General features: G+C 41.2%; 1 protein-coding gene across 2 annotated transcripts in view; it reads right to left on the bottom strand.

The window, feature by feature from the left end:
• The window catches only part of KIF5C (kinesin family member 5C), a 69,917-nt gene that overhangs the window by 30,995 nt on the left and 26,477 nt on the right, over positions 1–12,445 (bottom strand). For both annotated transcript variants that reach the window (XM_048080980.2, XM_048080981.2), the window contains exons 7-12: positions 11,745–11,832; positions 10,063–10,187; positions 9,137–9,241; positions 8,640–8,788; positions 4,316–4,464; positions 827–1,002 (exon numbers count right to left, since the gene is read on the bottom strand). In XM_048080980.2, the coding sequence (XP_047936937.1) occupies positions 827–1,002; positions 4,316–4,464; positions 8,640–8,788; positions 9,137–9,241; positions 10,063–10,187; positions 11,745–11,832 (792 nt within the window). The remainder of the gene's footprint in view (positions 1–826; positions 1,003–4,315; positions 4,465–8,639; positions 8,789–9,136; positions 9,242–10,062; positions 10,188–11,744; positions 11,833–12,445) is intronic.

Genomic DNA, 12,445 nt, shown 5'->3' with positions numbered 1-12,445 from the left:
CAATAATGTATTTCAAGCTGTGCAAATCAAAAAAAAAAGCCACCTGTACTCCAGAGAGTGCTCACAGCTAGAACAAGATGAACAAGAGAGGCCCAAAAGATGGCTGTACTTTTTCCTTTAACATTCTAAAATACAATACATATTAAGTTAGTCTCTTTTTTTCCTCCCGTGACTCTGAAATTACAGTTTGCTGAAGAAGTACAGTATTTACATAAATCACTGAACAAAAGGGGGCTAAAAAGCCTGTATTGGGCCCTTAAGTTACAGGCAAACTTGCCTCCAGTTTCCTGGAGAGGGAACAGCAGATGCCTGACATGATAGGGCAAGATCCATTTTTAATGCAGTCACAGCATTTTGAATTTTGAGACATCTTCCAGTGTGCGGTGCTCAGGAAATACAGTGCCACAAAATCGTTGACTATCATACAGATCTCGTGAACAGCATGCCCTACGCTGCACGGGGTGACAAAATTATCACAGAAAATTTGTATACAAGCACTTAGAGACTGGAAAGTTCTTCTAGCAATCCATTTTCACAACTTTCTTTCCAGCTAGCGTGTAGGAAATTCAGAAGTTTAGATACAGGGATGAGACCAGTTGTCAGACAGCCACAGCTACACCGCACAGGTTCCAGGCATCCTAAATCCCTCATGGATGCAATCCCTCTGCATCTCCACGAGAGCATGCAGCCTGGCAGGAGAAGGAAGAACAGCTCAAACCAATTGGGACACAAAATCAGTAACAAAACCCAAACCCAGGCACACCCGTCCAGTTTGGTTTGGTTTCCATTTACGCCCAGGGAAGGGAGGCAGAACAAATGCTCGCACCTTATCATCCAGCTGCCTGTAGAGACTGGCAATCTCCTCGTCATATTTCTGCTTCTCCTCTGTCGAGATGCTGGCAACGACCGGCGTGATGTTGTCAATAATCGGGGTGTTATCACAGGGCTCCAGGTTCTTCTGGTCCTTCGCGCTGATCTGCTCATCCTCGGGCACGGCTTCTCCTGCGGGCACACAAGCCACGGGTCAGGGCAAAGGAGAGGGGAGCCCAAAGCCACGGACATCCCAGGCTGGTCCCGTGCAGCTGCTGAGGGGCACCCAGCAAAGCCAAGGGGGGCCCATGACAGCCCTGCCAGCCGCCACAGGGTGGGCAGTGGCCACGGATAAAGGTGAGAGGCATAAATGGGGTGGCAAAGATGGCCAGACAGCCCCACGGCTGGACAAACAGACAAAATGCAGACAGGCTGACCTCCTGACTCCACCTGCACTCAAGCCCTCTGTAGACGGGATCAGCTCCATGGATTAACACAAGTGTAAATAAGGAGGAAGAAAAATCGGACTTTCAGCCTAAAGCCTAGAGGCAATCAAATGTCCCTTCCTACCAGATTTCCAACCGCCTTATCAACTCTCCCCCTGCCAAATGAACCTCTAAAGCACCAGGACGACAAGCAAGCCAGCTGCATTTAAAACAATATTCACCTTCTCCCTTGTCACAGCTAAAATTAAACAGCACAGGCCAATTTTCAGCTGCTGCCTATACCCAGCAGATAGGATGCTATCCCTACATGTTTTCTTGCAAACTACTTTTCTCCAAGGAATATTCTCTCCGACAACGTACGTGCGCTCCAATTACAAGGCTGCTGCAGTCGAGTGAAGAGGGACAGGCAAACTGCTCAGGCCAGAAATTGAATCGGCATTCATTAGCCTGCTGAGAGACTGTTCGCTGCTGAATGCATTGTTCAAGGTGTGGGGAGGTTATGTTCGACCCTTCTGCACAGAGTTTTTCCCATTTCGATAAAAAGCTGTAATATTTAATCCCATAAAGCTTTACCAACCATTCTTCTTGCCAAAGCAGTGCGGGCACTATTTATCTCACTGGCAGGGAAACAAGTAAGCAGGACAAATATATCAAAAAGCAAAAAGGCAGGCTAATCCAGACCTCAAAGTAAAACAAAACGGTGTGAAGCAGCATGACCAACAAACTCAGATGTTTTTTTCAAGTTTAAAGCCTGAAAAAACTTCACTTGGAATCAAACACCATGAACTCCCTGAAAGTACTACACCCAAAATATTTTTGCTCTGTTGCTAATGACTCGATGATATTTTACCTTATCAGTGAGAAAAATGGGAATTGATTGTTCATTGCTGCATTTCACCTGAGCAGAGCAGGGCAGGGGACCTGCCCTTTTATTTGCTGCATTTCTAGACCAAGCTACGCCAGTGGAATATTTATGCATCTATCTTGTATTTGATGTAGTTTTTGCTACAATTTCCTTTGGAAAGAGCCTCAGTTGACAGAGTCTCCTTCCAAACCATGCTATTGCAGAAGGTCAGACAAGAGATCAATAGTATTTTGAATGCATTTAATGTATCACTTGGTAACGCCACCGAGAAAAGCAGGGCAGATGTAGGGGCAGAGGTGGTGTGCATATTTAGACAAAACAACAGAGACAACGTTTTATTAAGGGCTGTTTAAACAGCATATTAGATGGCCCTGTACAAGTTTTTCTACCAAAATGTTTCTAGGATGGGAAGGAAATTACAGAAGCCGCATTTAGCAAACACAGACTGAAACGCGGAACATGAAAGTGCCATAAATTCCCAGAGCTCCTCCACACCACCAGCAGACCCACCGTCTCCATAGCAATTTTACTATGCAGATAAGGGAAGTATTCCCTGTGCTAAAGTGGTCCGAGCCTCCAGAGGAAGATGCAGAAAGCAATCACTAGGTAAGTAGCTGATACAAAAGGCAAGTAAACAGCACCGGGAGCTGAAAGAAGGAAACTATTTCTGCACCCTTAAAGGTCAGGTATTATCTGTTACGTATGGAGGGATTTCACCCATGATGTTCAAAACCAGACTTGACTGTTGCAAGACAATTTATGCCTACTAATTAAATCGCAGATTTGTTCCCACTTCATGTGCCTCGTGTTTGCCAGAGTTACTGCTAGAAGCATCAACACACAGGATCTGGATGCCAAAAACTTTAGAAAATAAAAATGACTGCAGAGAAGCAGCACTTCACTGTTGTGGGTTTGTTGGAATTTCAGGGTGCAAGACGGGTGCAGGCTTGGTTTGCTCGGGTTCTAGAGGGGGATATTTGTTCGTTTGTTGCTTACTGGGGATCAGGTTTTGGTTTGGTTTAGTTTCTCTTCCTTTTCCCACTTTTAAAATTAAAAGGAAGGATAGTTTACTCAAAATATTTGTTAAGAGCTCCAGATTATACAAAAAAATGTAACTGGTACGTTATGCATGAAAACATGCTTCCTCCTTAGCAACTGGAACTTAATCTTGTAACTTAACCTGAACAGCAGTTCCCTATGTTGCTAAGCAAAAAATTAGCTGTTCTCACATAAATTTCACTTAGAAGACACAGAAGGAGACAACTGGTGATTCTTCTAACCAACAACACACCTAAACACTGTACCAGAGGACTACTTATTCTAATATTATACTCAATTATATAAAGAAATATAAATTTTACTTACCTTGAAGCACAATGGAACTTATTCTCTTGCCTGAGCACACAGTTCTTTGTAAAAAATGAAATTTTATCTTTTCCTTATTAATTTAATATTACTATCATTATTAGAATTATCAATGCTTGTCTGTATTCTCTGCATCTGACAGCATGCCAGCTTGGTGCATATAAAAAGTTGAGTTCTGAAAATGTCTGTTGCTGCCTTCCCTGGTTTTGGCTTTCTTTACCCTTCAGTTACTATTATTATTCACTGGGTGGAGAAAAAGAAAAAAAAAGAGAAGCCCATGAGCAGATGCTGAGGGCAATAACTGGGATGGACAAATCTGTGGCCAGCAACGGTCCACTTTGTGGTCAAAGGTGATAGGGTTTTGGATCAAAGGTCATGGGTTTTGGATGCTGTGAAAATGCTATCAGTTAGATAACTCTCACACATTACATAAATATAGGCAATGACGAGTATTAGTCTTGGAACGTAGATTTTTCTAGTAAAAATTTCCCTGCTGTAAGTTTAGGAAGGCTTTTGGTACGAGCTGCTGGATTAGTGTTAAATCATGTGGCCTCTTCTGCTCTACAGAACACTGGAGAGCCCCAGCACAAACTGAGCACCCACGTGGTCACTGGGCAGTTCTGAAATAACAAAGGATTTGTCTGGCTTCTCCACCACAAGTATGGGAACATGCTCTGCTTCCTCAATACACCTCACAAACACGAAAGTGAACTACAACTCTGAACAGCGAGTTTAGAATTAGTATGACTATCGTGATTTAAGGCAAGATGTAACGACATGTAGCTTAAAACTACGAAGACTGACACCCATTCCTATTTTCCGTACTTACCATTTCTCCACCTGTTCAGTTCCAGCTCCAGATGCTGGATAACGTTCTTTAGACTCTTGTTTTTGTCTTTTTCCTTCTCGTACTTTTTCTTCCACTCCTCTGCAGTCAGCTCCAGATTCACAGAGACTGTGTTCTTAATAGTCTTGGCTCTGGGTAACAAACACAGGTGTCAGCTGCTTTGCAACTTGTCTCTCAATGCAACGGTAGAGATTCAGAAATTTTTCTATTACACAAAGGGAACCGTCTAAACATTTGCAATTTATTTCCTGAAATGCAGTGTCACAATTCAATCTTCTCTCAGAACCTCAGCAGTATTACTACCTTGAAGCCTCAGGAGAAATCTTTGTGCCTCAAAATCCAGCAGCCTCCAGTTGGGCATGGATCTGCCTCTTTAGATTTCTTCCGAGAGGAAAAGCTCTGAAAACGGTTCTTAGATTAAGGACAAAACCAAGTCCTGTCATTACTGCTCTGCTAAGTAAGGTGTCACCTCATTATTTTCAGCTCCTTCTGGGATGAATTGCTCGGTATCCCTCCAAGCATCTGACCACAGGCTCGTCCCGGCTGTCCCTTAAACTCTGTCACCACAACTGAGCTGTATTTTAGGCATTACATGGTGCCGACACAGTAAAGTGGAGATATGGAAACTTATCCTTCTTGAAAGCCTATCAGCATTTTTAAGTGCATTTTGGGGTTGGGAGGAGGGGAGGAGAGGAGAGCCACTGGTCACCACTGGGGAACCGGGCTATGGCTTGGCTGGAAGGCTGGCAGCGGGGAGCTGGAGCTCATCCCTCTGCTGCTGTGAGCAGTAACACTGGTTACTGCAACACTAGGCAAAAATCCCCAAACCTAAACCCTTCGAACAATCGCCACCACTCACCGCTGTGAAACTGCTTAGCTCCAGCTGAACACAAACAATGGCACTAGCAAATGCAGGACAAGCAGAAAAAAATGCAGAGCATCTCCCCTAGCAAAACCACTTTCAAAAGGGGGAAAAAAAAACAACAAATAGGCGTGAATTAAGAAAACTTCAGATCTTTGCTCCTCACTGCTCGGACCCTGAGTGTCTCCAAAACGAATCAGTGTTATCAAGCACAACAGAGACTGAGTCTCTCTTTAATTAATGGGGTAACAGACAAACCCACTACCAGGTTGTAAAATGGAAGCTGAAATGCCAACACACGGGACAACCTCTAAGTATCAGCTAGAGATACACTGACTCTCCCTTGGGGAGGGCAGCTGGTCTTTATTTTCTTTGCAGCTCTACTTAATGAATGTAAAACATCTTCTAAATACGGCCAATTACTTAAAATCCCAAACCTTTCTTTTGGCAGCAGGGAAGCACTTCCATACGTGTGCCTCATAGTCCAGTGACTTGCACTATGTGCTATGCAGAAGTTTTATTACCTTAGAAGAACTTAAAAATAACCCTGTATTTTAGAAGATGCAGACGCCTAATGGGTAGCTTTTCCATAATTGTCTCATGTTGTTCTGCTAAAAGCATGGCTCAGGTTTCCACTCCTTTAACTGCAGTGGGGGAAAAATGCCACACCATAAAATTTATCACCTGCATTACACTAACGATGGATGAAGCATCTACTAGCAAATACAATTAAAAAAAATATAAAAACACAAAAAAGACGGAGCAGAAAGAAGACACTGAGTCATTACTAATAGAGAAGCACTTATTGATTAGCACAACTGGGCCCGTGAAGATGAATTTTACTCCTGACACTTATTTCAATGGTGACATTTCTTCACTGCTAGGAAAAATGGAGGAACAAGCAATCAGCCGTGAGTCATATACCTTTCCTTTGTGTTATTCAGCCCTTAACAGTGTCACATCAGAAAAATGAAACACCACAGCCAAGAAGCCCGTAAATGAAACCGTTTCCCACAGACAGCAATATTCTTATTCAAGTGCTGACAAACACCACTGTGTTTGTGTAGTATGCGTGCTACTCTGCAGGTCTAGCAAAGCAGCAGTCCTCCTCTTTGCAGTTCCTTCCTTGCAGTTAAATGCTCCCCAGGACCTCCTGTTTCAGCACAACTCCATAGCTTTTAAGCAAGGAAAAAAAAAAAACAAAGACCGCCACATTAAATCCCAGCCAACCACTCTCACAAAGAATTTAACTGTCTTCCCAGCTCCTTCGGCTGACATCCTAGTCCACAATAAGGAATATTTTATGGATTAAAAAGACAAAACCCTTCCTCTTCTCCTAGCTGAGCGTTAACTATCTAGCATGCGACTGTATTCTAGTTTCATGGTTGCTTCAAGTTTGATGGACAGCTCATTTAGCCGGTAAATTCCCCATGCTGCTTTCAGCAGTCACGTCAGTCACAGCTCTGATATTCAAGGTGTACAGAGTGAGTCTGAAAATCATTCTGCCTTCTGAAGAGAAAGGCAAGTTTTACTGATTACTGAAAAGAGAAATGAAACCAAGAGAAATGTAAGCTGAAATAAGATGGAAGCTGGACTTCCCCTACACACACTTCCTTACGTACCCACGCGTACAAGTTCCCAGAGGTCCTGGAGCATGGTTATCCATTACAGACCAAAAGCAAGCCCCTTCATGAACGTAGAGATTTAAAAAAACAAACACACAACAACATGCTATGCAACCCTTTAATCCCCTTACTCTGAACTGTGACATTTTACCGCTCACCTTTCTTTTTACTTCCAAACTATACCCGCAGACAGAGTTCAACAAAACAGGCAGCAGACTGAAACCTGACACAGTATCTACAAGTTGATTGAAAATGAAATGCCACTTCAGCTACTTAATTACACTTATCCAGAAGGAATTAGCAGGAACTTTGGGACTACTCTTTAGTTTTACCGAGGTGCAAGATTCACACTTGTCTGAAATCATCTGAAGTCAGAAAATTGTACATGTGGAGGTTTAAACTGCGAACCATCAAAATATTTAAACTTTCACCACCACCAAGAACTGCAACTCATTATATTTCGGAGTTGTTAACACTTCATATTTCATTACATGCCATAGGAAGCAGAGCTGAGAGGAATTCATGCCTTCTACAGCTACCTAACTTGCAGCGCATGGGTCCTACCCTGCCTTCCACAAATCCTAGCAGCAGCTGACAAGTTAGCACCGTTTCTGGCAATGCCAGACTGGGACAGCATTGCAGAACTGCCCTCCAGCCTTAACCTGCAGCATCATCCCTAATCCTCACAAGTGTCCATTAAGAGGGGCTACACCCAGCTGCACCTGTTTGCCCTTCACGGCCCATCCTGTATTTTTATGTGCTCTTACGTGAACGCACTAAATGAATCATCTTCCTCTGCTAAAATCTAAGGAAAAGCTCATATTAAAGGCTAAAAGTGGGGCAATGAGCTAATAGAAGATTGTCAGATCAATCTTTTATGCATGATTTTACTTTCCAATATAAAATGCTCTAAAACAGTGTTGATTTTAAATGCAAAAATTATGCCAAGTGGAAAACAGAACCTACTTTCAAAGACAAATTGAAGTATTGTACAAGCTGTTAAACAAATAATCTCAAACGATCATAAATTGCTAGTATTTTTTCTTTCTGCTCTTATACAAATAAACGCATACAAAACAAAGTGAGTGATTTTCCGAAGTATCAGAGTTCTCATCCATTACAATAAAAGCAGTAATTACGAAACGAGCCTGACCTATTTTTGCAACCTTGCCAGATTTGTTTCATGTGACTATTGCCAATGAATACACACAAAAGAGAAATTCTCTCTGACCACTTCCACATTTACTTTATCCTTGCTTGCTCCTGAAGACTTGTTAATAAATTGTTGAGAAGCTCCAAACAAATAAAAATGTCTGACAGCTATGACAGTAATCTATCAAAATTGTCAACAGTACACTGAGTCCACATTTTTCATTTTTTCTTAATTAACGTTTAAAATTATTGTTTTTTGGAACCATAACAATAATCGTTGAGATGCTGTTCAAAGAGAAGACACATCTTAAAAGCATCAAGAGCACTACCAGATAAAGCTAGCCCGCAGAAAACTGCCCATTACCATTATCTTCCCCACAAAACTTCAAAGGACTACTAAAACACTTTGTACTTTCTGCATGAGAAATTACCAGAGCTTCGAAGTAGTGCAGTTGTTGGCCAACATTAACATTTATTTTTCTGGTACCATAGAGAATAAAGAGACCGTTTCCTCAAGCTCTCCGCCACTATTTTTTGAACAACTCCAGAAACCATAACCTCCATATTTAAAAATGCCTTCCCATCTAAACCCCTCGGCACATCTACTTCAGAACATATGGAAGAGCTCATGTAAGTGTTATCTATCTTAATGCCAAGCAGGACTCACCGTTGTCCAAACATTAGGGTCGACTTCGTTTCTGCTTCATTGAAAATAGAAGGAGAACAGCATATAACGATGGTGGTTCTGCAGTTGCCACCTAGGGAATCCTGAAGTATTCGGGTCATTTTGCTGTCTCGGTATGGAACATGAGTTTTCTAATCAAAATACAAATAAGATAGATGAACAATTTTTGAAATAGTGATACACAAATAACAGAGAACATGAGTCAACAAGGACAGGCTTTGTGGGCTTTGAAGCACACAGTTCTGAAGTGCAATAGTTTTGGTTGTGCCAAGATGTATTGCACTGGATAACCACTCAAGTGACATCGCTGACAATTAGTCTCTTATCTTTGGTAGAACACTAAAAGCATTTTTGGTTTATGGTTGGAAAGCTAATATTTTCTTCTTTCTGAATCAAAACATTAGCTTATTTTTAATGTGCACGATAAAGAAAGATAAATAAAAAGTTATTCCGAAACAGCACAAAACAGGATTACTTACAGTTCCTTCTGCCAAGGCAGATATCACATTGCCTAGAGCAGACAAAGACTTATTGATATTTTTAGCTTCATCGAGAACAGCGCCCTCCGCTCCAGTTTTGCTGACCTACCAAAGAGAGTGAGCAACAGTCACGCTTAACTACCACAAGTCCATACAAATACGGCTACAACGCAGGTGGAGGTAGTGCAACAATTAAAGATGCTCCTGGAAGAACAACACAGCAAGCTTATCCTTGGCATGAAGAAGATTTTATATGCACTTTGGTATCGGAAGCCTGCGATACGTCTGCCTTTCTTCCAGTGTAAGGTCAAGTTCACCCTTACTTTGGTGAGGGAAAAGCTGCTGAGGGCACTTGGGGACCACTTTCTAGACCAGACCATCCATACAGGGGGGACTTGCAAATGACACCACAGCTACATTCTCAGGGCACTCTCGGTAGCACTGCATACACCACACACACACACACAAAAAAAGTATTTTGGCTTTTTAGTTTGCTTGCATGAACCGAGAATGTCAGGGTAGAAAAAGCATCATCATGCTCACACGCGAGGTTTGCTGGTTCACAAACTGGAGCTCAAGGTGGCTCAGCTGAGAAGCCTCATATTGTGGGAAGAGCACTCCTTTAGAGCACCACAGTCTTTTATTTCCCTTCTCTTTCTACTTCCCCCCACCCCCCCCACTCCCAATAAATGAAAAAATATTGCAGATTTTTGCCTTTTTGTTGTTGTTGTTTGTTTTTGGTGTTTTTCTTTCCATTTCTTACCAATAAACAATTCTGATCTGTTCCTTTTATGCATCCCACATTAGAGAAAAATAGGATTGGCATACTAATTTTAACATTCAAGATACGACAGTTCTGCACTGAACCAGATTCCCATGGTCAGTTTAGTGATCCCACTCGTATCTCTGAGCACAAGACAGATTACCTTCTCACTTCCAGCCAAGTCTACCAGGTAAAGTTTTCCACTGAGTTTCTTCTCAGTTTCCACATTCTCTTGTTTAATGTTAATAAGGAAGATACTGTGACTTCTAGAGCTGTGTTCGTTCATATCTGCACAGGAATCACATTTTAAAAGTATCGTGTAAGTGACATTAAAATCTGACAGGCAATTATATATCAGTGCTAGCCTGTGGCTAACAAACTCCAAAATAAGAGTCCATTCACTGGAAAGTCCAGACCTGGACAGAAGTGTCTACACCAAGAGCTGCAGCTATCACCCATGGACCATGGAATGAGCTCTTAGTTCTCCTGTCATGACCTAAATTAACCAGATTCGTGATAAATGACAGCCTTGGAAAAAGAGGTTTTTTTTGTTTTCCCCTCCCCTTTCTCTTTTTAAAGAAATAGTTTATTTTTTTCCAGAAATAGTATTAAAAAATTATAATAGTAAGAATAACAAAATAGCATTTCACAGATACAGAAAGAAATAAAGGCTCTCTCCTTTGTGCTTCTTCATGAGTATACAGTGTGCATACACACAAAACCCCATGTGATATAATAGATGCTATTTAGATGCAGAGCTGTGATAAGAATGTGTATTCAGCATTCTGGACAGAGAAAGAATTTTAAGCTGAGCTAAAAAAAAAAAAAAAGAGAGAATTACAAAGCAATAAAAAGAAGCTGGGCCGGTTTCAGTACAATTGTGTGAGGAGGTTTCCCAACTTTTTAGCAAAAGTTTTCAGCAAAAAACATACTATTCAAATTAGAATTTCAGAGTGATTTTATTGCTTATGTAAGAAAAAAAATCCTCCTCCCAGGCACAGGTAGAACACAGGCAGCTACAACTGCAGCTTCTGCTTCTTCTAGGTTATGCTTGAAGTTTTCGTAAAGGAGCAAAACCAAAACATTAAGAATCAGTAAATCAATCACCTTCTCCTCTGTATTTTCTATTACCATAAATTACCATAAACTCTACTCCTGTTACCATAATCTCACTGATTTGATCAAAGACATCTTAAAGGATTAATTGGGAAACAAGCCAAAAGATACCTGTCCTTTTTTTCATCACTGCAATGCTACCAGCTTGCATGTAACACAGAATATCAACAAACTTGGGACAGGTTGAAGTGACTATTTTCCATTTAGGAAGATTTGTTAATTTTTCCATCATGGGAACTCTGTCCAAGTTGTTGCCTCACCAGAGTTAAGTCACCAGAGTTAAACAGACCAACACTGATAAAACACAGAGCATAGGAGCTTATTCTGGAACAAAAGTGGTTGCTCTGCAGTCTTTGCCTTCTGTTTTGACCAATGAACTGCTCTGAGATTTGACTTGTAGCACAAAGAACATATACACACATGCTCACTTATTTGTAGTTTTGAAGTATCTACACTGCAAGCAACAAGGGGTATTTTGGCTTTTTTTGTATACAGATACTATGTAATGCTGTATGTTAAATTCAGGAGTTCTAGCAAATGTTACTGTAATCAGTAAAACTGTAAAAAAAAGAACAATTCTATTAATTCTAAAATGTTAAAAGCTGTGCACCATTAGATCATTCACATAAATAACTCAGCCTACTTTGTGACCACTAGGAATCGGTGTACCACTAGGAAGCGACAACCACCCAGACCTTACAGGCAGGGAAGCGCCCCTAGAATACCTACTTGTAACAGCGACATGGCGGTTAGCTTTCCCTTCGTCTATCACATCCAAAACCTCTTCAGGACTAGATACAAATCTTTCTGTACAACCCTGGAAATATGCAAATCAAACACAGAAGAGTTTAGAAGCATACTGGTACTCAAATGCTGTCAAGAAGAACGTTTAGCACGGATGGATAAGCAAAAGAATCATCAACGTCCCATATGATCATTAGCAAGGCCATGGACCAAGATCTGCCTTTGTATGACTCTCAGGAGGAGTTGATAGGATAGCTTGAGAGAGTATTTTTTCACAAAATTCAATACCCAGTCAAATCCTAACATGCATCAGAAGAGAGCTTCTATGCTTAGCACACACGGAATTATACAGAACATATTCCTATTACTAATTTGGGTTAGATCACATACCCAAAATAGTTTTTCTCTCTCACTCTACAAGATAAGACAAAGAGTCCTCTTTCTCTGCATTACTGCAACACATTAGTGAGGGAATTATTTTACTTTTTTTTTTTTTTTCCTCCCCAGGGTCAGAATAACCAGAACAATATTATATGTATTTTATTAGGGCTCACGTATGTTCACAACAAGTATATGACACTGAAGTGAGGTCACAGAAGTCATAAAGCAATTTACGTGAATTCCTAGCCCAACAAACCTGTTCTGAAATACTGCAAGACCACAGCACTTATGCAACAAAGCATTAA

Source organism: Anser cygnoides, chromosome 6 (genome assembly GCF_040182565.1).
Source record: "Anser cygnoides isolate HZ-2024a breed goose chromosome 6, Taihu_goose_T2T_genome, whole genome shotgun sequence".
Lineage (NCBI taxonomy): Eukaryota > Metazoa > Chordata > Aves > Anseriformes > Anatidae > Anser > Anser cygnoides.
This window is presented reverse-complemented; position numbering and strand designations above follow the sequence as displayed.